Below are 24,254 nucleotides of genomic sequence, written 5' to 3' on the forward strand. Positions count from 1 at the left end.
GTGGCAACCGCAGGATATGGCCCAACTCGTTAGGACCTCGAAACGAAAAGTCGAATCAGTTGAATTTCTGTTCTCATTGACTGCGGTTTAAGTTGCTTTAAATCGCAGTAAACGGTGTGCGTCGTCGGTAGCAATTGAATGAAGGAAAAGTATGTTTCAATCGAAAGTCGTGTTGTTCAGTTAATATGACTCGAGCTTAGGCGACGGATACGCGAGTCGATAAATGTATCTGCGCCCATACGCATTTCCAGTGCAAGTGATGTTTATCTGTAAAATGCAGAAATATGTACGTATTCGTGCTGTGTGCCACAAATACGTCCGAGTCGAGCAGTAGTCCCCAATAATATTGCTTTACAAATAAGTGTAACAGTGAATTGGGGTTGCATAACCCCCTGTGGTGATACAGATAATGAGAAACCAAATATATCCAACCAAAAATCAGTGGAATAAGCCACAACATACACCTCGGAACAGGAAACTTCTGCGATGGTCTGGGCTACATTTCTTGAATTGCGAAGCCATTGCAATGCGGATTATGGGAAACGAAGGGTTCCATTCCTTGTTTACGTCCTAGTGATTTCTGATATTTTTTTGGGGGGCGTCAACCTTAATTGACACCCAAATATTGCCAGGGATCAATGTTTTTAATGAAAACTATAGCATTTAAATAAAGTAGTTTCCTAGTTTTGATAATTACTCTAGAAAGTGGCTACAGTTTAACTTCTCTTACATACCAGCTTGATATGTTCCTTTAGAAACCCAGGAAACAACAATATTTTAGGAGAACCAAATAAATAGGACTTTCTTTTAATTAGTTGAGTGCTCTCTTTAAAATTGCACTCGACAAAAACCCAAATATTATTTTTTATAATATCTCCATATTACAATTTTTGTTGTTGTTATATTAAATGAAGCCGTTTGAAGCGTAAGATAAAGCGCTATTCGCTAAGGAAATTATTTTGTTTCCGAATTTATTTTTATTGATAACATACAAATATTCTAAACATTTAATTAGTCTTAATAATTCGTTTTGACCACTTGTTGAAAGGTTATTAAAGCGATTTTTTTGTATTGTTTGACAATTTTGTATTTATTAGACGAAGGCCCTCGCTTAAATTCGTGTCAATTCGCGCCAAGCAGTACATTCGATCTGGGAATTATCGCAGTATTCGATTCTTGCAATCGATGTTAGCATTTTCAAGAGAGAGCAATAGCGGGCGGAGTTATCGGCGATCGTAGTTAGTGGTGCATATGTACATGCAGCTGCCAATTAATGTGAGTGTGTAATCCGCGTCTAGAGTGCCTGAAATCGGAGATGAATGAAAATACAAACCGATGAAAGTGATCGCCCCCGAAGCTAACGAGCAACCAGCGAAAACACCGAATATTAGATAGTTCCAGCCAAGTTGTGGGATCCACTCTAAATTACAAAGGTATACACACATATGTACCTGAGTGCGTTTGTATGTGGGCCAAACATTTTCCAAAAAGAAGTTTCAACCGAGAATTGTGCATTTCTGTGTTTTAAGCCAATAAAATACCCAGTGCCAGGCCCACGGAGTTTATCACGGCGATTCGGAGTGATGTGTGTGCGTGTGTTTGTTTACTTACCTTATCGGAAAATTAAGCCCACGGAAAAGAGACACATGTTATCTTTGTACACCGATGTGCTATGTACATATGCATCGCCTACATAGGTATACCTATGTATGCATGTATGTATGTACATAAATGCTGCACTGCTATGTAAAAACTGGAGTGAGTGCTCGTAATTGTGTGACTTTGTGGACTGATTTTCGAAGTGAGAATCCAGACGAGCTAAGAAGGGTTCTCAGACATTGCTTCTGAATAAACATCAAAGTTGGAAGCACTCCTCAGTGATTCACATGGCCTGTGCTCGCTAACCCGTTTCGACTTCTTTTCATGTGCATATATGTACGTACATATGTGTGTGTTAGGGTCTTATTACTCATATTTACCTACGCGCCGCACCAATTTCGCAACCTTCACGTTTTCATGAATCGAATAGTCGAAAATCTCGGAATTTCCACTCCCAACGTCCCAACAAGTGGTTCCCTCAGTCAAGTGATTATGCTGATCTGCTATGCTGGTGAAAATTCATTTTAAAAGTGTAGCCTTCACGGTTCTTAAAATTTTTAAACAACAAATTTGAGGCTCGAAAGCGACGTGTTATGGAAAATATTCAAAAAACACCTCTTTCATTCAGTTTTATAGGGAAAATGAAGCTCTACTTTTCACACGTTTGGTTTATTAGTTTTTCTTATCTGGCAAAGGTGTCAAGTAAGAGGCTTTGTGCCCACAACCTAACTACTTGGATATGGATATCAAGTTATAGAGAAATTTCCGTTCCTTGTGATCATTTACAATTTGAAAACCATCCAGAAACACCCTAATTTACTTCATAATTCGTTTGGAATTCGAGAATAACACAAGTGCAAAATGAGAATTTCTTGAAATACATACACCCGTTTATCTTCAGAAGTTTTTAAAAAAATTTTTTTTTTTTTTAGAATATCATTCTATTACATTAAATTCCAGTCGTTTTTCATATATAGTGAATAAGCCTTGAAGATAGAACATGTTTTGTTTTTGCCAGGAAGGTGAATTAAATTAATGAAGCATTTTCGAGCAAACTAATTTTAGAAACCGATTACTACTATAAATGACATCAGAAGTGTGGCTGATAAGCTGGTCGTGCCCCTTTAAAACAAAATCTGGGTCAAATCGATTGCGGAAGGCGTCTCTTACAATTTTTCTTGACGCCCAATCATCTTCTTGGAAAAATTTAAATTTAGGCTTATGCCATATGAACACTCAGTTTTCAAGAGTGAATTTATTGAAATGTACTGAATAAGAGAGCTTATAATTTTACCATTTTGTTTATTTATTTATTTTAGTTTACCAATGTTATTTGAAATTTGCTTCATTTGTTTACACATAATTTGTATGCCTTAAATCAGGTACCTTGCAAAAGTTGTTAAGCTTAAATACTTATTGTCAGATTGAAAGGAAGGGGAAACGTGGCGTAAATTTGCCAAAATTAGAAGCTGAATATAGTACACTTAATAGACGACTATTGTTGCTGGTAGATATAATCGTTTAAACAAAATGGAGCACTTTAAATCAATTATGTAGAAGAAAGATTGCAAATTCAAGCAAACGTGGAGATGCCCATCTTGTCCGCCGTTTGAAATGCTTTCCCATCATTGGAGCATTTCCACATTTTATGCGAATTATATGCATTATGTAAATGTATTATGTACATTCTGAATAACAATAAAAAAAGAAAAATGGTTAAAACTGGACGTGTTAAATAGACGTATATTTGATTTCGGCTCGCAATGAGTGATTTACATTGTGTTGTGCATATCTGATTAACAATTTCTTTAATTGCGAACATTAAAAAGTTGAGGTATTTCCTCGTAGGTCGCTAATATTTAAATGCTTAATTCTAAATTGAGCTTAAAGCAATGACTTCAGATTGGATTACTGAAACACTACTATAATTAAACGATGTTCAAAATAAACCCTGTCTAACAAAATGATTACCATTCCGTTTACGTTGCAGGATATTATGTGAAATTAGAGCAGTATATGTTTACTATGAAGATTAAAAAATATGTAACTCCTGTAAAAAGAAAAGCTTTCACCATACTCCAATGGATTTCACTACTGTGTAGTCTATGGTTGATCCCCACTGTACAAAGCAAGGCCGATGAGAAGCACACGGCGACCCTGGAGTATAGACTAGAGAACCAACTGCGAGATCTGTATAGGTTTAGCTATAGTGTATATAATGTTACCATACCAGAAAATAGTCTGGGCAAGACTTACGCCAAGGGAGTATTGCATGAAAGACTGGTCGGCCTGAGAGTTGGCTTGAACGCAGAGGTTAAGTATAGGATAATTAGTGGCGATAAGGAGAAGCTGTTTAAGGCCGAGGAGAAACTGGTCGGAGATTTTGCCTTCTTGGCGATTCGAACTCGGACAAATAACGTTGTGCTAAACAGAGAAAAAACTGAGGAATACGTTATAAGAGTGAAGGCACATGTACATTTGCACGACCGAAATGTATCCAGCTATGAAACGGAGGCGAATATCCACATCAAAGTACTGGATCGCAATGACCTGAGTCCGCTGTTTTACCCGACCCAGTACACCGTTGTTATTCCGGAGGACACGCCCAAATATCAAAGTATTTTAAAGGTCACAGCTGACGATGCTGACCTCGGCATCAATGGTGAAATCTACTACAGCCTCCTGATGGATAGTGAATACTTCGCTATCCACCCAACCACTGGCGAAATTACTCTCCTGCAGCAGCTTCAGTATGCGGAGAACTCGCACTTCGAGCTCACGGTGGTGGCCTACGATCGGGGATCATGGGTGAACCACCAGAACCACCAGGCCAGCAAGGCGAAGGTCAGTATTTCGGTGAAACAGGTTAACTTCTACGCTCCAGAGATTTTCACGAAGACCTTCTCGAGCGTGACGCCAACATCTAATCCTTTGATTTATGGAATTGTACGAGTAAACGACAAAGACACTGGGATAGATGGCAACATAGGGCGATTGGAAATCGTCGATGGAAATCCGGATGGCACGTTTCTTCTGAAGGCGGCGGAGACCAAAGACGAGTACTACATCGAATTGAATCAGTTTGCGCACCTCAACCAGCAACATTTCATTTACAACTTAACCCTGCGGGCGGAGGACCTCGGAACTCCCCGTAGATTCGCCTACAAATCCGTTCCGATTCAAATCAAGCCCGAGAGCAAAAACATACCCATATTCACACAGGAGATTTACGAAGTATCCATTCCAGAAACGGCACCCATTAACATGCCTGTGATAAGGCTCAAAGTGAGCGATCCAGACCTGGGCAAAAATGCATTGGTCTACTTGGAAATCGTGGGTGGAAACGAGGGCGACGAGTTCCGAATTAATCCCGATTCGGGAATGTTGTACACAGCGAAGCAGCTGGACGCCGAAAAGAAGTCAAGTTATACCTTAACAGTCTCCGCCATTGATCAGGCAAATGTTGGGTCGCGTAAACAATCTTCAGCGAAGGTAAAAATCAGCGTACAGGATATGAACGACAATGATCCCATTTTTGAGAATGTCAATAAAGTCATTAGTATCAATGAGAACAACTTGGCTGGCTCGTTTGTTGTGAAGCTCACGGCCAAGGACAGGGATTCTGGTGAAAATTCATACATATCGTATAGTATTGCCAATCTAAATGCGGTTCCATTTGAAATCGATCACTTTAGCGGTATAGTTAAGACCACTTCACTGCTTGACTTTGAAACAATGAAGCGCAACTATGAGCTGATAATCCGTGCATCCGATTGGGGATTGCCGTACAGAAGGCAGACGGAAATCAAACTGTCCATCGTCGTCAAGGATATCAACGATAATCGGCCGCAGTTTGAACGTGTGAACTGCTATGGCAAAGTGACCAAATCGGCGCCGATGGGCACCGAGGTATTCGTTACCTCAGCCATTGACTTTGATGCAGGCGATATAATATCCTATAGGTTGAGCGATGGCAACGAGGATGGCTGCTTTAACTTGGATCCCACATCGGGTGCCCTGTCTATTTCCTGCGACCTAAAGAAAACAACCTTAACAAACCGTATTCTCAAAGTTTCCGCCACGGACGGCACCCACTTTTCCGATGACTTGATCATCAATGTACATCTAATGCCCGAAGATTTGGGTGGAGATTCCAGTATTCTACATGGTTTTGGATCCTTTGAGTGCCGGGAAACCGGCGTGGCCAGGAGATTGGCGGAAACATTGTCGTTGGCCGAAAAAAACAATGTAAAGAGTGCATCGCCATCCGTTTTCAGTGACTTGTCTCTAACACCCAGTCGATATGGCCAAAATGTGCATAGACCAGAGTTCGTGAACTTCCCTCAGGAGCTGTCCATCAACGAAAGTGTCCAATTGGGCGAAACAGTTGCTTGGATAGAGGCCAAAGATCGCGATTTGGGCTACAATGGAAAGCTGGTATTTGCAATTTCAGACGGGGACTACGATTCGGTTTTTCGTATTGATCCAGACCGCGGTGAACTGCAGATCATTGGATATTTGGATAGAGAGCGGCAAAATGAATATGTCCTCAACATCACCGTCTACGATCTGGGTAACCCGACCAAATCGACGTCAAAAATGTTGCCAATAACGATCCTCGACGTGAACGATAATCGCCCGGTTATTCAGAAGACATTGGCCACCTTCCGGCTGACTGAGAGCGCCAGGATAGGAACTGTGGTACACTGCCTTCATGCCACGGATGCGGACTCTGGAATCAATGCTCAGGTGACATATGCCCTGTCCGTTGAGTGCAGTGATTTCACGGTAAATGCTACAACGGGATGTATTCGTCTGAACAAACCACTGGATCGCGAGAAGCAGGATAACTACGCTCTTCACATAACTGCCAAGGATGGTGGCAATCCCGTGCTATCCTCGGAGGCACTGGTTTACGTCCTGGTCGACGATGTCAACGACAACGCTCCCGTTTTTGGAGTGCAAGAGTACATATTTAAGGTGCGCGAAGATCTGCCCCGTGGAACAGTGTTGGCCGTAATCGAAGCGGTGGACGAAGATATTGGACCCAATGCCGAGATCCAATTCTCTTTAAAAGAGGAGACCCAGGATGAGGAACTATTCAGAATCGATAAGCACACGGGTGCAATTAGGACTCAAGGATATCTGGACTATGAGAACAAACAAGTGCACAACCTTATTGTCAGTGCCATCGATGGCGGAGATCCCTCTCTGACTTCGGACATGTCCATAGTGATAATGATCATCGACGTCAACGAGAACCGATTTGCGCCCGAATTCGACGACTTTGTGTACGAGGGAAAGATAAAGGAGAACAAGCCGAAGGGAACCTTCGTAATGAATGTCACAGCACGGGATATGGACACGGTGGATCTGAACTCCAAGATCACGTACTCAATCACAGGTGGCGATGGATTGGGGATTTTTGCGGTCAACGACCAAGGTTTGTATTGCCTTCGTATGACATCTTAGAGGGATTAATGCAAATATATTGTGTAGGTTCAATAACTTCCTTGTCGCAACTCGATGCGGAGACGAAAAACTTTTACTGGCTGACGCTCTGTGCACAGGATTGCGCAATAGTTCCCCTCAGCAATTGTGTGGAAGTGAGTATATACATATATCTAAAGATGCCCCGTAAACTTACATGCACTTAATCATTAGGTTTACATCCAAGTCGAAAACGAAAACGATAACATTCCTCTTACGGACAAACCAGTGTACTACGTTAATGTCACGGAAGCAAGTGTGGAAAATGTGGAGATCATTACCCTAAAGGCTTTCGATCCCGATATAGATCCCACTCAGACTATAACATATAATATAGTTTCCGGAAATCTTGTCGGGTACTTTGAAATTGATTCAAAAACAGGTATGAACATTTGAATTTAAGCTTTATTTATATACATTTTTTCCTAATTGTTCATGTTCATAGGAGTGATTAAGACGACAGAACGCAAATTGGATAGAGAAAATCAAGCGGAACATATTTTGGAGGTATGCTTATTAGCTTTTTCGTAGTTATAAAGCAAAATAGCTGAGACAATTTTTTTCAGGTGGCTATATCAGATAACGGATCTCCAGTACTATCTTCTACATCGCGAATCGTTGTGTCAGTACTGGATATCAACGATAACAGCCCCGAGTTTGACCAAAGGGTCTACAAGGTGCAAGTTCCGTCTTCAGCCACAGTCAATCAATCTATTTTCCAGGTATGCCTAAGGCTTTCAATGTTGAATTACCGAAAATGGTCAGCTAAATTATTGGTTTTTAGGTCCACGCTATCGACAGCGACAGTGGCGAAAATGGTCGAATTACCTACTCAATTAAGTCCGGAAAGGGTAAGAACAAATTTCGCATCGACAGCCAAAGGGGCCATATACATATAGCAAAACCATTGGACTCCGACAATGAGTTTGAGATTCACATCAAGGCTGAGGACAACGGAATTCCTAAGAAGAGTCAAACTGCTAGAGTTAATATTGTTGTAGTTCCTGTAAATCCTAATTCCCAAAATGCACCGTTGATAGTCAGAAAGACATCCGAAAATGTCGTAGACCTTACGGAAAATGACAAGCCTGGATTTTTGGTCACTCAAATTTTGGCTGTCGATGATGACAACGACCAGCTGTGGTACAACATTTCCAGTAAGTTAAATGATAATTCACGTTTTGAATACTTTTTGATATTTCGCATGCATTTTTACAGATGGCAATGAGGACAATACCTTTTACATTGGCCAAGACAACGGAAACATACTGCTTTCAAAATATTTGGACTACGAGACCCAACAGTCCTATAATCTGACTATCAGCGTAACTGATGGCACATTCACAACGTTCACTAATCTTTTGGTTCAAGTGATCGATATTAATGACAACCCCCCTCAGTTCGCTAAAGATGTGTATCATGTCAATATATCCGAAAATATTGAAGAGGAATCAGTTATAATGCAACTCCACGCCACTGACAGAGATGAGGACAAGAAGCTATTCTATCACCTGCACGCAACTCAGGATCCGTCGTCGCTGGCATTGTTCCGAATCGATTCCATAAGTGGAAATGTTATTGTCACTCAGAGATTGGATTTTGAAAAGACTGCACAGCATATACTCATCGTTTTTGTTAAGGATCAAGGAGCGCCTGGAAAAAGAAACTATGCCAAGATCATTGTGAACGTGCATGACCACAACGACCATCATCCAGAATTTACTGCTAAAATAATTCAAAGTAAGGTTCCCGAAAGCGCAGCTATTGGCTCTAAGTTAGCCGAAGTGAGGGCCATAGATCGCGATAGTGGTCACAATGCCGAGATCCAGTACTCAATTATCACGGGTAACGTGGGTAGTGTGTTTGAGATTGATCCGACTTTCGGTATAATCACATTGGCTGGCAACTTGAATATCAACAAGATCCAGGAGTACATGCTTCAAGTAAAGGCCGTAGATCTGGGCAATCCACCGTTGTCATCGCAGATTCCGGTGCACATCATTGTCACCATGTCCGAGAACGATCCTCCGAAGTTCTCAACCAACAACATTGCCATTGAAATATTCGAAAACCTGCCCATCGGAACATTTGTTACTCAAGTCACCGCTCGGTCGTCGTCATCCATATTCTTCAATATTATTTCCGGCAACATACACGAAAGCTTCCGCATTAACCCCTCCACTGGAGTTATTGTTATCAATGGAAATATCGACTATGAGTCCATCAAGTAAGCAATAAATTGTACTACAATTTTATTTTTTAATAAAATTTGTGTTATCCCAGGGTATTCAACCTTACGGTTAAAGGAACCAATATGGCAGCCGAGTCATCCTGCCAAAATATAATTATACATATCCTAGATGCTAACGATAATATTCCGTATTTCGTGCAAAATGAATATGTTGGAGCACTATCCGAATCCGCCGCTATTGGATCTTACGTACTGAAAGTACACGACTCATCAAAAGAGTAAGTTTTTGTAGTTGGACCTCCATTGCGGTATCAACAATAATATATTTGTTTTTCAGTCATTTGACATTACAAGTCAAGGATGCGGATGTCGGAGTAAACGGAATGGTTGAATACCACATAGTTGACGATCTGGCAAAAAACTTTTTTAAAATAGATTCGACAACTGGCGCTATTGAACTGTTACGACAATTGGACTACGAAACAAACGCTGGTTATACCTTTGACGTTACGGTAAATGAAGCATAAAATAGCTTTGGATTTTTGTGTACAAATCTTGTGTATTTTAGGTTAGTGATATGGGAAAGCCCAAACTACATTCCACTACAACTGCACATGTGACGATTCGTGTCATAAATGTTAACGATTGTCCTCCAGTATTTAATGAGCGTGAACTCAATGTAACTTTGTTCCTTCCAACTTTTGAGAATGTGTTTGTTAGACAAGTTAGCGCAAAGGATGCTGATAACGATACCTTAAGGTTTGACATTGTGGATGGAAACACCAACGAATGTTTCCAGATCGAAAAATACACCGGAATAATTACGACACGGTAAACTAAGCTCTAACTACAATATTTACTTAGAACATAAACCATAACTTTTTTCTTTTAAGAAATTTCGATATACTAAATAACGAAAATGATCGGGACTATGCCTTGCACGTCCGTGCCTCCGACGGAATATTCTCTGCAATTTTAATAGTTAAAATTAAGGTTTTGTCTGCCATCGACTCGAATTTCGCATTCCAACGTGAATCGTACAGATTTTCTGCATTTGAAAATAACACAAAGGTAGCTACCATTGGATTGGTGAACGTGATAGGAAACTCACTGAACGAAAACGTTGAGTACCGCATCCTGAACCCAACACAATTGTTTGATATTGGAATCAGTTCGGGAGCCCTAAAAACCACTGGAGTTATTTTCGATCGCGAAGTAAAGGATTTGTACAGACTCTTCGTGGAAGCAAAGTCAGTGCTATACGACGGCATGAATTCGAATGTTCGCAGAGCAGTAACGTCCATATATATATCCGTCTTGGATGTGAACGATAACTGCCCCTTGTTTGTCAATATGCCCTATTATGCCACGGTCTCAATTGACGATCCAAAAGGAACGATTATAATGCAGGTCAAGGCCGTTGACTTGGACAGTGCGGAAAATGGCGAAGTTCGGTACGAACTTAAGAAGGGCAATGGGGAGTTGTTCAAACTGGACCGCAAAACTGGGGAGTTATCCATAAAGCAGCACGTCGAAGGTCATAACCGAAACTATGAATTGACAGTGGCTGCCTATGATGGCGCCATAACACCTTGCTCCTCAGAAGCTCCTCTGCAGGTTAAGGTGGGTTCTCTGACGAAAACAAAAGGAAACATTTCAATACAAACTGATTTTTCCATTATAGGTTATTGATCGTTCCATGCCCGTTTTTGAAAAGCAGTTTTATACTGTTAGCGTCAAGGAAGACGTGGAAATGTACTCGGCCCTTTCCGTATCCATTGAAGCTGAAAGTCCCTTAGGAAGGAGTTTAATTTACACAATATCTTCCGACAGTCAATCGTTTGAAATTGATTACAACACGGGTAAAGTCGATCAGCCCCATCTGTTTCATTTCAAAATGATCTAAGCTTATTTTTAATTTCAGGATCAATTTTTGTCGTAAATGAATTGGATTACGAGAAAATAAGCTCACACGATGTTTCCATTCGAGCGACTGACAGTCTTTCTGGCGTTTATGCTGAAGTCGTTTTATCTGTTTCCATCATGGATGTCAATGACTGCTATCCAGAAATTGAGAGTGATATATACAACATAACCATTCCGGAAAATGCATCGTTTGGAACACAAATTCTGAAGATTAATGCAACTGATAAAGACTCTGGAGCAAATGCAAAACTTTCCTATTACATCGAGTCCATTAATGGGCAAAACAATTCAGAGCTGTTTTACATTGACGTCACAGACGGAAATCTGTATTTAAAGACTCCATTGGACTATGAACAAATCAAGTATCATCATATAGTCGTTAACGTAAAGGACCATGGATCGCCATCATTAAGTTCCCGATCAAACGTATTTATAACAGGTAGAATTCTATGTCGCTTTATCTCTTACAGACTAATTTGTAAATATATATTCTATTATTCCAGTTAAAGACTTGAACGACAATGCTCCATGTTTCGTTGAGCCGTCGTACTTCACCAAACTGTCAGTCGCAGCTGTTCGTGGACAATTTGTTGCTCTGCCTAAAGCATACGATAAGGACATTTCCGATACAGATTCCCTGGAATACAAAATTGTTTATGGAAATGAATTGCAAACCTATAGCATTAATAAGCTAACAGGAGTGATTTCCCTTCAAAACATGTTGAACTTCACTGATAAAAGTAGCACAGTCTTGAACATTTCCGTGTCCGATGGAGTTCATACGGCATATGCCCGGCTCAAAATATCCTTACTGCCAGAAAACGTTTACAGTCCACAGTTTGATCAAAGTACTTATGAGGCTCAAGTACCTGAAAACTTGCTACACGGTCATAATATAATCACGGTAATTCAATAGATTAATAAATAGGCTATTAGGCTTGTGTAACGATAACTGTTTTTTAGGTAAAAGCATCGGATGGAGACTTTGGCACCTACGCGAATCTTTACTACGAAATAGTTTCGGAGGAAATGAAAAAAATCTTTCTCATCGACCAATCGACGGGTGTAATAACCTCAAAAGTAACTTTCGACCGTGAAAAAAAGGATGAGTACGTGGTGCTACTGAAGGTGTCCGATGGTGGCGGGAAATTCGGGTTTGCCTCCCTCAAGGTTATAGTCGTGGACGTGAACGATAACGTACCTTACTTCCTATTGAAGGAATACAAAATGGTTGTAAGCACAACAGTGGAAGCAAACCGAACTATCCTGACGGTAAGAAGGGTCTGTCCTTTTAAGTAGTCCCTTCTAAACAACTTTGAACTGTTTACTTACAGGTTAAAGCCAAAGACGACGATATTAATGATAATGGATCGGTGCATTACCAAATTGTTCAAAAATCCAACGATAAGGCAGTAAAGGATGTGATCGAAATCAACGAGAAAACTGGAGATATTGTGTTTAAAAGCAAGGCGGAATCTTACGGAGTGAACTCCTATCAGTTTTTCGTTCGTGCTTCCGATCGCGGTGAACCTCAATTCCATTCGGAAGTTCCAGTTTCAATTGAAATAATCGAGACTGATGCCAATATTCCAACTTTTGAGAAATCTTCAGTTCTACTCAAGATCATAGAGTCAACGCCACCAGGAACCGTGCTAACGAAGCTACATATGATTGGAAACTATACGTTCAAATTCTCGATAGCAGCGGATCAGGATCACTTCATGATATCCGACAGTGGTGAACTGATCCTTCAGCAGACATTGGACAGGGAGCAACAAGAGTCGCACAATTTGATTGTAGTGGCGGAAACTTCCACGGTTCCCGTTTTTTTCGCCTACGCTGATGTTTTCATTGACGTTAGGGACGAAAATGATAACTATCCCAAGTTTGACAACACATTCTACAGTGCCAGTGTTGCGGAAAACAGTGAAAAGGTCATATCCTTGGTGAAAGTATCGGCCACAGATGCGGACACTGGGCCAAATGGCGACATTCGTTACTATTTGGAAAGTGACACTGAAAACATCCAAAATATATTTGACATTGACATTTACTCTGGCTGGATCACCTTGCTAACCTCCTTGGACAGAGAAGTTCAATCCGAGTACAATTTCAAAGTAATTGCTGCCGATAATGGCCACCCAAAGCATGATGCAAAAGTACCTGTAACTATCAAAATCGTAGACTATAATGATAACGCACCAGTATTTAAGTTACCTATCGAAAGGCTTTCTGTTTTCGAAAACGCGCTGCCTGGCACAGTTTTAATCAACTTACTCCTTATTGATCCCGATATCGAGAAACAGGAAATGGACTTCTTTATCGTTTCTGGGGACAAGCAAGCCCAGTTCCAGATCGGTAAGAGCGGAGAGTTATTTATTGCCAAACCATTGGATCGCGAACAGCTCATGTTCTACAACCTAAGCATAATAGCCACTGATGGAAAATTCACTGCCAAAGCCAATGTGGAAATAGATGTAAAAGACATAAACGACAATACGCCTTACTGCCTAAAACCCCGCTATCATATCTCCACTAATGAATCAATCTCGATTGGAACTACACTCGTTGAGGTCAAAGCGATTGACTTTGATTTTCAAAGCAAACTGCGCTTCTATCTTTCGGGCAAAGGTGCGGACGATTTCAGTATAGGAAAGGAAAGTGGCATCCTGAAGGTGGCAAGCGCACTGGATCGGGAGACGACCCCCAAGTACAAATTGGTAGCACATGTGCAGGATGGCAAGGACTTTACACAAGAGTGTTTCTCGGAAATAATCATCACGGTCAATGACATAAATGACAATACGCCCATTTTCTCAATGGCTCAATATAGAGTGAGTGTACCCGAGGATGCACAACTGAACACTTTGATCACGAAAGTGCACGCGATGGATAAGGATTTCGGGGTAAACAGACAAATCAAATACTCGCTAATGGGCGAAAACCATGATTATTTCAAAATATCAAAATCGACTGGTATCATAAGGCTGGACAAAAGTCTCGATCGCGAAACTATTTCATTGTTTAATCTCACTGTGAAGGCGGAGGACTGTGGCGTTCCAAAACTACACTCCATTGCCACAGTTGCTGTGAACATATTGGACATTAATGACAATCCACCCGAGTTCAGTATGCGACAGTACTCGTGCAAAATTCTAGAAAACGCCACTCACGGCACAGAAGTGTGCAAAGTTTATGCCACTTCGATTGATATTGGGGTGAATGCGGATATTCACTACTTCATAATGAGTGGCAACGAGCAGGGGAAGTTCAAAATGGATTCCACCACAGGCGACTTGGTGCTAAATGCAACCTTGGACTATGAAATGTCCAAGTTTTACTTCTTGACCATACAAGCTATCGATGGCGGCACTCCACCGCTTAGCAACAATGCCTATGTGAACATCTCTATTCTGGACATTAATGACAACAGTCCCAAGTTTCTGCAAAACCTGTACCGCATTAATGTCAACGAAGATATTTTCGTGGGCTCCAAGATTCTGGACGTCAAAGCCACGGACGAAGATTCAGATGTAAACGGTCTTGTAACTTACAACATTGAAAGGGGCGACAACATAGGCCAGTTTTCAGTAGATCCGAAAAACGGAACAATTAGCGTTTCGAGGCCATTGGATCGTGAGACTATTTCTCACTACACTCTGGAAATTCAAGCCTGCGATCAGGGAGATCCTCAAAGATGCAACAGTGTGCCAATCAATATAAACATTTTGGACACGAACGACAATGCACCCATCTTTTCCAGCGCTAACTACAGTGTTGTACTACAAGAAAACCGACCTCTGGGCTATATATTCCTTACCTTCAAAATATCAGACGCAGACGAAGCACCCAATACCACGCCATACACCTTCGATATTAGGTCTGGAAATGAGGGTGGCCTTTTCCGGCTGGAGCAAGATGGTTCCTTGAGCACGGCCTCGCGATTTAATCACAACCTGCAGGACGAATTCGTGATTCAGGTTCGAGTTTTCGACAACGGCACACCTCCATTATATTCCGATGCCTGGGTGGTAGTAAAAATAATTGAAGAAAGCCAATATCCGCCGATTGTCACACCACTAGAAGTAACCATAAATTCATTCGAGGACGATTTTTCGGGCGCATTCATTGGCAAAGTTCATGCCTCGGATCAGGACAAGTATGATGAATTGAACTTTGGTTTGGTGTCCGGTCCCGAGGACATGTATCAGAGCTCGAAGCTGTTCAACATTTCCAACAACACGGGAAAGATCTATGCCATATCCAACCTGGATATTGGTCTGTACAAGCTGAATGTGTCTGTTTCGGATGGTAAATTCCATGTCTTCTCCATTGTCAAGATCAACGTGGAACTGGTAACCAGTGACATGCTAAAAGAGTCGGTTGTCATTCGATTCAGTAGGATCTCAGCATCAGAGTTTCTCCTGAGTCACAGGAAAACCTTTATGCGCTCCATTCGCAATATCATGCGCTGTCGCCAAAAGGATGTAATTCTCATCACCCTTCAATCGGACCATCAAAAAGCATCACAATATGCTGTGGGTATTCGACGAGCCAGGTCCATTGACTCCGATTTGAACGTGGTGTTTGCAGTGCGGAAGCAACAAATAATACCCGACTCCGATGAATTCTTCACAAGTGATGAAATTCGGCAGACACTGATAGACAAGAAGAACGAGATTGAAAACGAAACCAACCTGGTGGTGGAGGATGTACTACCATCCACCTGCCAAAGCAACAAAAACGACTGCGTTCACGGGGAATGCAAGCAGATATTACAGATCCTGAAGAACAACGTTACCACCACCTTTACGGATGTGATTAGCTTTGCTGCTCCATCTTACATTCCGGTGAATACATGTGTCTGCCGACCAGGATTCGATGGCAAGCACTGCAAAGAGACTGTGAATGCCTGCTCCACGGATCCGTGTTCCCCGCAGAGGATCTGCATGCCGTCTGGCTCGACTTTGGGTTACCAATGTGTGTGTCCCAAGGGATTTTCAGGAACCTACTGCGAGCGGAAGTCTTCGAAGTGCAGCAATGAGTCCTGTGACATGGGTCTATTCACTGCGGTGTCCTTTGGCGGAAAGAGCTATGCCCACTACAAGATCAACAAGGTAAAGGCGAAGTTCACGCTGGAAAACGAGTTTTCCTACTCCCTGCAGATAAGAACTGTGCAACAAACTGGGACTCTGCTGTATGCCAGCGGCAAGGTGGACTACAACATCCTGGAGATCATAAACGGAGCTGTTCAATACAGATTCGATTTGGGCTCGGGCGAGGGAGTCATCAGTGTGTCCAGCATTAACATCTCTGACGGCGAGTGGCATCAAATCAGCCTAGAGCGGTCCCTCAATAGTGCCAAAGTGATGGTGGACAACAAGCACGTCTCCCATGGCAGTGCTCCGGGTGTGAATGGCATCCTGAACATCCAGTCGAACGATATCTTTGTAGGCGCCGAGGTTCGTCCGCATCCATCGATAATTGGCTACGAGGATATTCAGCGCGGCTTCATCGGCTGCATGGCAAACATCAAAATAGCCAAAGAGTCGCTGCCATTATACATTTCCGGCGGAAGTACCATTGCTGCCTTGAAGCGTTTTACGAATGTCGAGTTCAAGTGCGATCCGTCGAATGTGCTGGTGCGCCTGGGTATTTGCGGATCTCAGCCGTGTGCCAATAGTGGAATCTGCAAGGAACTCGATACGGACGTGTTTGAATGCGCCTGTCAGCCGCGGTATTCCGGCAAGCATTGCGAGATCGATTTGGACCCCTGCTCATCGGGGCCCTGCTTGTTTGGCGGCAGGTGCGACTACCACGGACCCAACAACTACAGCTGCACGTGTCCCATCCACTTATCCGGAAAGAGGTGTGAGTACGGCAAGTTCTGCACGCCGAACCCGTGCAAAAACGGTGGCATTTGCGAGGAAGGCGATGGAATATCGCACTGCATGTGCCGCGGCTACACGGGACCCACTTGTGAGATCGATGTGGATGAGTGCGAGAACCAGCCGTGCGGCAATGGAGCGACCTGCATCAATGAACCCGGAAGTTTCCGATGCATTTGTCCATCTTATCTCACAGGAGCCAGCTGCGGGGATCCCCTGTACTCGAACTCTATTTCTACAAAGCTGAAGAACTTTTCTATAGAGCACATTAGCGGGATCATTTCCGGCGTGGCCGTGGTACTGGTCATCATCAGTTGTGTCCTGTGTTGCGTGGTGTTAAAGAGGAGTTCCTCTTCAAAGCGAAGGAACCGACTAGAAAAGGACAAGAACAAGCCGTCGTACAAGGAAGCGAACTTGAACTCACTGGTGGACAAGGACAATTATTGCAAACCAAACGTTAAGTTGAGTAACTTGGAGGTTAACCAGCGTCCCATTAGCTACACAGCAGTTCCAAACGACAATAGGAGCAATAGGAATTTTGTAAATAACTTGGACATCCTGCGTAGCTACGGTTCGGCCGGCGATGAACTGGAAAATGTGCCATTCGAGTACCAGAAGGTTAATCGAAACAAGCAGCATGTGAACATAAACTCCTGCCATTCCACCGATGCAGATAATGCCTACAAACAAGAATGGTGCGAGCAAATGCATTTAAGAACCTTCAGTGAAAATAAACTGAACAATGGTTAGTCAACTGCTGTCAGTTAGCAATATCAAATATTAACCTGCTCTTTATTTCAGAACTTAAACGAGATTTCGGACCATCTGTGAGTCGCTTTTCAACTGGGAAACTAATCCAAGTTGAAATGCCCAACGTGTGCCACTCTTCCAGTGCGAATTTCGTTGATTATTCAGCTCTTGCCAATGGTCAGTATCATTGGGACTGTTCCGACTGGGTTCGCAAAAGCCATAATCCCTTGCCAGATATAACCGAAGTTCCTGGAGCAGAAATAGCTGACTCGTCGAGCTTACACAGCAACGATAGCAACGAGTCCAAGTCCAAGAAAGCCTTTTTCGTGCACAGTAAGTATAGAATTTAAAACTCCTTTTCCCGACCAATAACTGATTTCACAACCAAAAGGGGAAGACGGAGATGTTGATCCGACGAGGGATATAGCCGCGTTGAATGAGGATATCGGATCGTTGTATTTGGACTCGGAGGCAGAGAGCTGCTTGGAGCCGTTTATGTTGCCGAGATCAAGTAATCAGCCACTTTCAAGACTGAGTTCTTTTAATAATATCGAGAATGAAGACTATAAATCAAATACAGGTAAAGCACTTCGTTAATATGGCAAAAAAAGTGTTAATAGCATCTAATAAAATACAAAAAAGGAATTGATTATCATCACTAAACGTTTTCATGTTTATGTATCATAACAAGCATATTTATCTTATTGGCTGTTACAAAATCGCAGCTTATTTTTCATTTTATAATTTTAAATAATTTTCCTTAAAACATATTGCACACAATTTCAAACTACTTAACAAACCTTCCTCTTATAAGTCATTCTGTTATGCCTTTGAGCTTCCTAACAAATAACATCTTTGTATACTAACCTATTTAACTACTTCATTTCATGCAATCAGTGCCTTTACCGTCGAAAGTTAGTCATTCGTGTAAGTTTTGTATTCATTATAAGCAATAGTCAAATGGTTATTTATAAATTCAGGTCAATGCCTCAACAAACGTTCTATATTATACTGAACCTGTATTACATAAAATGTAACAAGAATCTTACTTAAACTTTCCATATCTGATCTATTACACAGGCAAAGTATATTTAAGACATCCTGATTCGTATTTACCGACGATGCATTTTCCAAGTGAGACCGATGGGGAAAGCTCTATGACCGAGGGGCCGATTTCTAGGATGGAAATGAAAACCAGAAGGACGATAAGTGGTAAGCACGGGAAATGCCTTTACATATCTTGCAACTATCACAATTCTCTCCAATTATGCAGAACATTCAGAGGAGGCATACCTATTTCCATGCACTGTCGGAGAAATTGGATCCAACAGCAACATTTCGGTTCGACTGTGTGAAATTGAAGATTCTGAGTTGGAGGAGTTTTTACCACAACAACAAACAAACAATTAAATGACATGCTTAATATATAAGAACTACATTTTACACAAATTATTTCATTTCGTTAGATACTATTTTCCATAGGAAAAACTTTGGTTATATATTTTCAATAAAAAAAAACACAAAGAACATCTGCACTTCCATAGTATCATTACTTTAATGCCAAGGTAAGTTTACACATACATGTTATAAATAAAAATGCATATTAATGTATGTTTTAAACTTATTTATTTATTTCTTTTTGGTTGCCTTCGCCAACTTTTGAGCCATATACGATTTTCTCAGCTTTTGCAGCTTGTTCGCGCTGCCGAACCATTTGTCGAACTTATCCATTATCTAAAAAGAATTTCAGTTAAATGATTTGGTTGCTAAACATTAAGCAAGCAAGTATACCTTCTCATCTGGAGGGAAAATCGGAGGCTCATTCTTGCTCAGGAAATATTCAAGGAACTCGTTCGGATCCAATGCCTCATTCTTCAGTCGCATCCTACGGTCGATGTTCAAGGTCTCCTTTACGTTATCATCAATGTCGCCGGAGTTGTACGCCTGCAGGACGCGCGCCAGTGCGGAGTAGGCGTACTCCTTCATGTCATCTGGGGCGTTCTCGGTCATCAGTTCTAGCCACAGCAGGAAGCTAGTGCCGTAATCGCACTTCGGAATAAGCAGGACTTTTTGGAACGCTCGCTTGATGCCTCCATTCGCCGCCCAGGGCATGTTACTCGTGCCGACCAGTACAATTTTGTCATTTTTCTTCAATGGTTTCAAGATCTTGCTAGCTAATGAGGTGCCCAGCAGTTTGGGGTTAATATCCACTGCCTCAGGCGGAACCTTTTTCCAAAACAGTCTATGCGCCTCCTCGATGTACATTATGGTGGGCTGAAAGGCCTTAGCCACTTTTAGAATAACATGCAGGAAGTACTTCAAGTCTTTGGCATATTTGTAGGTATTCTCGGGGCTTAGGTTCATAAAAACTGCATCTGAAGTAGACAAAAGTTTTGAGTGTTCCGAAAAACAAGCAATTCCAAGCAAAATGTTATTATACCTAGTTCGGATGCAATGATTTCGCACAGCAATCGTTTTCCGCTATTCAGAGGTCCAATTAGCAAAAGAGACTTTGGCTTCGGAACATCGAATTCGCCCATTCCCAGCATCGACTCTTGGATAACCATTTTAATGTCACCCTTTGCTGGACCCAATGTGCTGAATTTTAAGTCGATATTAGTTTTTTTTGTTAGCCATAGTAGCTTTCAGCAAATAACTACATACGTTAAGTTATCTTCATCTCGAGTGTCGTCTGCCACAAAGTTGAAGTCCGTTATGAACTCATCAAAGTCCCGATGACCGATTTCCTCTATTATGCCGGCATCTTTGAGCTCATTGTACAGGGATTCCAGTGTCCTATCGCCTGTCATGTCCTTGGGCTTCTTCTTCCTCTTCTCCTTCTTCTTTTTGGGATACTTCACCTTGAGAGCCTTGTACTTCTCATCATTATCCTTCGCCAAGGCCTCCCGCAGCAACTCATACTCAACCCTGGAAATTGGAAAGTTAAATTTTCATTGTAAATGTAAATATATACATTACCTCATGTATTCGTCGACCAAGCCCCTCACTTCCTGATGAATCTTTGCCAGTTGCTCCTCTGTAACCCATTCCTTGATGGGATCATGATTCTTGTTCAGATATTCATCGACATTTCTCCAGTCCTTGGAGTACCTCTTCATTGTCTCTTCAATGTTTTCTGCAATTGAAGAGAGTATTTGAAGACCCTGGAACCATTGCCCATCAAGTCGAACTATCTACCGATTGCCTTGCTTGCAGTTAGCTCGTAGCCAATATCGATGACTCCAGCGTCCCTCAATTTCTTCCGACGTTTAGCTTCCTTCATTTTCAGCTGTTTTAGCTTTTCCTTCTTTTTCCTCTTCTCTTTCTTCTCCTTATCGCGAAGTTTCTTCAGCTCAGCTTTTGACAGGGGCTTTTTACCAAGGGATTCCTGAAATTCCATTGGGGTCATTGTTTCATCAATGACAACCAGTACCGTTCCTTGTTTTACAGGATCGGGATAAGGATGAAAATTCCCAGTCGCGTCGTAGCTGTGAAGTACGAGTTATACGTTGCCTCTTTGCCTCAATGAAAAACTACTCACAATTCCTTGAACCATGCCCGGATATGATCGGATATGTCTTCCATCATCCATGGACTTCGGACTTGCAGCAGTCGGGTGCGCTCATCGTTGATCAAGTTGATGAAGTCCTCATCCAGCTTCTTCTTGAGCATCTCGTTCTTGTACATTTCCATAATAGAATTTGCCTTCTGATTAGGTCGCTTCAGTTTCCTCATTTTCTTCATACCATACAGTTCCTCCCTGAACCGCTTCTTTATCTTGACTATTTTCCGCGTCTTGTAACCACGCCAACAACTTTGGATTTTACAAGCAGCATTGTTCCGCATTGCACTTAAGGCTTCCTCATCTAGAAAATATTTAAAAACCAAATCAATTGTTTTGAAACAATCTAGTTACTTGCCATCTATTGCGGTATCCGCTACATCATCCTTTTTAATGAGGTTTTCGCAGGACTCGTCCGCCTTCAAGAAGTCAGCTGAAAAAATGGTTCGCTTCACGGGAATACTCATTGCCTGATCAGGCTTAAAGGTGAATTTGTAATTGATCTTCTTTCTTTGGTGGACCTTGAGGAACTTTTTCTTGTCGTATTTTATGTTCGACTTGTAAACCCGAGCTCGGCGCGCCCTCTCGTGAGCTTGGATGAGCTTGACGGCCTCACTGATCGGAACCCAATCCTGGGCTGCCTTTTCTTCCTTTTCCTCATCGTTCATGTACAATCGGTTGTCGGCTATGATATTTTGAATGTCCAACGGGCGACGGTAAAGGAATTGTGGTGACCTCCATACGACCAGGTCCCGTGGTGTTAGCTTCCTAGCGATCAGCGCCTTATCTATGTATACGTATTCGCTCATTTCCAGGTCCTTTAACTCCTCCTTGAGTTGCATTAGCTGCTGAGTGGCATTCTCCACCAAAACTCGTACCAATGCCCGCTTTTGCACTTGGAAAGTATTGTGGTATATGAAACTTAACTTATCGACCAGCTCCACATACAAAACGTAGAGCTCTGCGTAAATTTTATACGATATAGCCTTTTCCTCTGGCGGCTCAATCTTCTTCAGGCGGTTCTGCTTCTTGATTAGTTGGCCAATTTCCTTGCGCGTGTAGACCCAAAATTTATGGTTAAGATCGAACGACATTTTGGATTTGATCTATATGTGTGTGTGCGCATTCCAAAATAAAAAAAATGCCTTGCGTGTTAAGAATATAGTTTGTATTTATTTGCTTCTGTACACTTAATGAAAATTAGTCGATTACCTGGTTATTCAAGGGCTACTTAGTACCAATATAGATTTTGATTTCATATAAATTTATCACTTTATTTCACTTAAGATACGATAATCAGGGAATCCGGAAGGGAACAACCACGGCCTCTTTGTGGTCGATCTGTATGGCCGAGACACTGATGTGTGCCTTCTCGGTGAAGAGTTTAATCTAAAAACACACGAAATAGGTAAGCAATAAGCTATTTGGGAAAAGAAAACTCACTTGAGCAGTGTCATCTGGATGGATTGGCTTAGACAGATAGAACTGATGGCTTGGAACGTCTTTAAGGAGACCTGTGGTTCATTTAAATGTTAGTCATCATTCACCACCCTTTCAATCTACCCATATTGCAAACCTTTTGGTGCGATACTGGCGTGCTGGCCGTTGTTCCACTGCTGATGCAACCGCTGCGAGTACAATCTTATTCTGTCGGCGTACTCCTGGTGCTCCAGGCTGTGGCAGTCCATGGCTCCAACGTTTATCATGTTTCTGGAGAGCAAAGGAGTGTATAAGCAAATACAAATATAATATAGATAAGCGATAATCAGGGCTATGTTGCTTTGTTGCATGAATACCCGATAAATGCTCGGCAATAACAATACTACATACTAGATCCTGACATCGCTATAACTACATATACTACTTGATATATATGCTAGCATTCCAATCATATGCTAGTGCCAAATGTGGACCCTATCCACTATCAACTACGTACATCGCAGTATTCTGCACCAGTCTGGAGAGGGCGTTCTGATCGTCCTTCTTGGGAAGGGAGTGGGCGTAGTCGGTGCTGAGGCCATCGGAGTTGCTCCTGCGAAGGGCAGGACTGTGGTTCACCGGATCCACGAGAAGGTGTGTCCGCTCGTTCGGCTCGTTGGGCTGCAGATGGAACGCATTGTGTATTCGGTCAGTTGGCGGGGAAAGGGGAATGTGCGGATTACCTGCGCACCCGGATCCTCGGTGCATTGCCAGCAGTTGCAGATCGAGGCCAGGTAGCTCCAAACTGAGTGCACATAGTCCATTCTAAATGCAATTGTTCAGTTGTTCTTTATTTTTATTTTATGCAAGTTTTTCTAGAGATGGAATTGGACATATTCGATAAGATCAGCGCTGCCAGACTGTTTAAAACAGCTGTAGACATGCTTGTTATCGATTAGGCGCCAAACATGACAATTTTAATCGGACATCAGATTCATGGGTTTTTAGTTAAAGGAATAATAGTTTATTCCTTTGCATGTATAGGTTTCTTGCGTAACTAGCTTAATCTTTGTTTTATTTATTGTTAAGTCCCTTTTTTTTTTAATTAAATTGATTTCAAATATTGTATGTTGTTTCGTAATAATATTTTTTTTCTTGAAAATCGGCAATATTTGTTAAGATATTTTAAAATTTGACTGTTTTTGATAGACATTATTTATTTTCTAGCAACCCATATGACACTTTCCCCAACAGCCAGCCCACGAGAATGAGCACATTCTTGATTGATGAAGATGCCACAATTTCAGCCAACGGAAGATGCTTATCTCGGCGCTTCCTTCGTGCCAATCAAATGAATTGGGCCGCACATTTTTAATTGTGTCGCTCGCGCCGTAAGGACAAAGGATGCGGAGTACGCCAGCTCCTCGCA

At 41.9% G+C, this 24,254-nt stretch overlaps 3 protein-coding genes across 6 annotated transcripts; 1 reads left to right on the plus strand and 2 right to left on the minus strand.

Moving 5' to 3' along the window:
- Positions 1-67: 67 nt before the first annotated feature.
- LOC6738779 (fat-like cadherin-related tumor suppressor homolog) lies at positions 68-19,379 on the plus strand. 4 transcript variants are annotated; one of them, XM_039293394.2, is made up of 22 exons: positions 68-149; positions 3,590-7,042; positions 7,099-7,205; positions 7,264-7,471; positions 7,535-7,596; positions 7,656-7,811; positions 7,874-8,246; positions 8,308-9,316; positions 9,373-9,558; positions 9,618-9,792; positions 9,849-10,111; positions 10,174-10,903; positions 10,965-11,142; positions 11,205-11,645; positions 11,710-12,110; positions 12,170-12,478; positions 12,541-17,839; positions 17,896-18,177; positions 18,236-18,424; positions 18,742-18,771; positions 18,925-19,056; positions 19,118-19,379. In XM_039293394.2, exons 2-22 carry the CDS (start codon positions 3,616-3,618, stop codon positions 19,252-19,254), a joined length of 14,094 nt encoding a protein of 4,697 aa, XP_039149328.1. In that variant the 5' UTR covers positions 68-149; positions 3,590-3,615; the 3' UTR covers positions 19,255-19,379. The 4 variants fall into 4 exon arrangements, with proteins under 4 accessions (XP_039149328.1, XP_016032597.1, XP_016032598.1 ...); XM_016171761.3 differs by lacking the exon at positions 68-149 and adding an exon at positions 161-286; XM_016171762.3 differs by lacking the exon at positions 68-149 and adding an exon at positions 1,174-1,433.
- On the minus strand, positions 19,376-22,534 carry LOC6738781 (dynein regulatory complex protein 11). The gene is made up of 8 exons (XM_016169212.2): positions 21,765-22,534; positions 21,386-21,710; positions 21,043-21,332; positions 20,824-20,980; positions 20,509-20,772; positions 20,285-20,442; positions 19,636-20,219; positions 19,376-19,578 (listed from the first exon to the last, which is right to left on the minus strand). The coding sequence occupies exons 1-8, from the start codon at positions 22,498-22,500 to the stop codon at positions 19,474-19,476; spliced, it is 2,619 nt and encodes an 872-aa protein (XP_016032601.1). The 5' UTR covers positions 22,501-22,534; the 3' UTR covers positions 19,376-19,473.
- Positions 22,535-22,559: 25 nt separating this feature from the next.
- Positions 22,560-23,743, minus strand: LOC6738783. The gene is made up of 5 exons (XM_002085547.4): positions 23,569-23,743; positions 23,343-23,506; positions 22,983-23,116; positions 22,850-22,920; positions 22,560-22,795 (listed from the first exon to the last, which is right to left on the minus strand). Exons 1-5 carry the CDS (start codon positions 23,647-23,649, stop codon positions 22,703-22,705), a joined length of 543 nt encoding a protein of 180 aa, XP_002085583.1. The 5' UTR covers positions 23,650-23,743; the 3' UTR covers positions 22,560-22,702.
- Between the last annotated feature and the right edge of the window lie 511 nt (positions 23,744-24,254).

This window comes from Drosophila simulans, chromosome 3L (genome assembly GCF_016746395.2).
Source record: "Drosophila simulans strain w501 chromosome 3L, Prin_Dsim_3.1, whole genome shotgun sequence".
Classification (NCBI taxonomy): domain Eukaryota; kingdom Metazoa; phylum Arthropoda; class Insecta; order Diptera; family Drosophilidae; genus Drosophila; species Drosophila simulans.

What these genes read in the sequence shown, in the direction of transcription:
- LOC6738783 (XM_002085547.4), bottom strand. Translation starts at nt 23,649, where the DNA reads ATGGACTATGTGCACTCAGTTTGGAGCTACCTGGCCTCGATCTGCAAC. An exon ending in CTGGTGCAGAATACTGCGAT is followed by an intron (nt 23,117 to 23,342) that starts GTACGTAGTTGA and finishes TTTGCTCTCCAG; the next exon opens with AAACATGATAAACGTTGGAG. An exon ending in CGCCAGTATCGCACCAAAAG is followed by an intron (nt 22,921 to 22,982) that starts GTTTGCAATATG and finishes AATGAACCACAG; the next exon opens with GTCTCCTTAAAGACGTTCCA.
- LOC6738779 (XM_039293394.2), top strand. Translation starts at nt 3,616, where the DNA reads ATGTTTACTATGAAGATTAAAAAATATGTAACTCCTGTAAAAAGAAAA. An exon ending in GCTGTGGTACAACATTTCCA is followed by an intron (nt 8,247 to 8,307) that starts GTAAGTTAAATG and finishes GCATTTTTACAG; the next exon opens with ATGGCAATGAGGACAATACC. An exon ending in CAAACCGAACTATCCTGACG is followed by an intron (nt 12,479 to 12,540) that starts GTAAGAAGGGTC and finishes GTTTACTTACAG; the next exon opens with GTTAAAGCCAAAGACGACGA.
- LOC6738781 (XM_016169212.2), bottom strand. Translation starts at nt 22,500, where the DNA reads ATGTCGTTCGATCTTAACCATAAATTTTGGGTCTACACGCGCAAGGAA. An exon ending in AGCGGATACCGCAATAGATG is followed by an intron (nt 21,711 to 21,764) that starts GCAAGTAACTAG and finishes AATATTTTCTAG; the next exon opens with ATGAGGAAGCCTTAAGTGCA. An exon ending in CGAGATGAAGATAACTTAAC is followed by an intron (nt 20,443 to 20,508) that starts GTATGTAGTTAT and finishes CTTAAAATTCAG; the next exon opens with CACATTGGGTCCAGCAAAGG.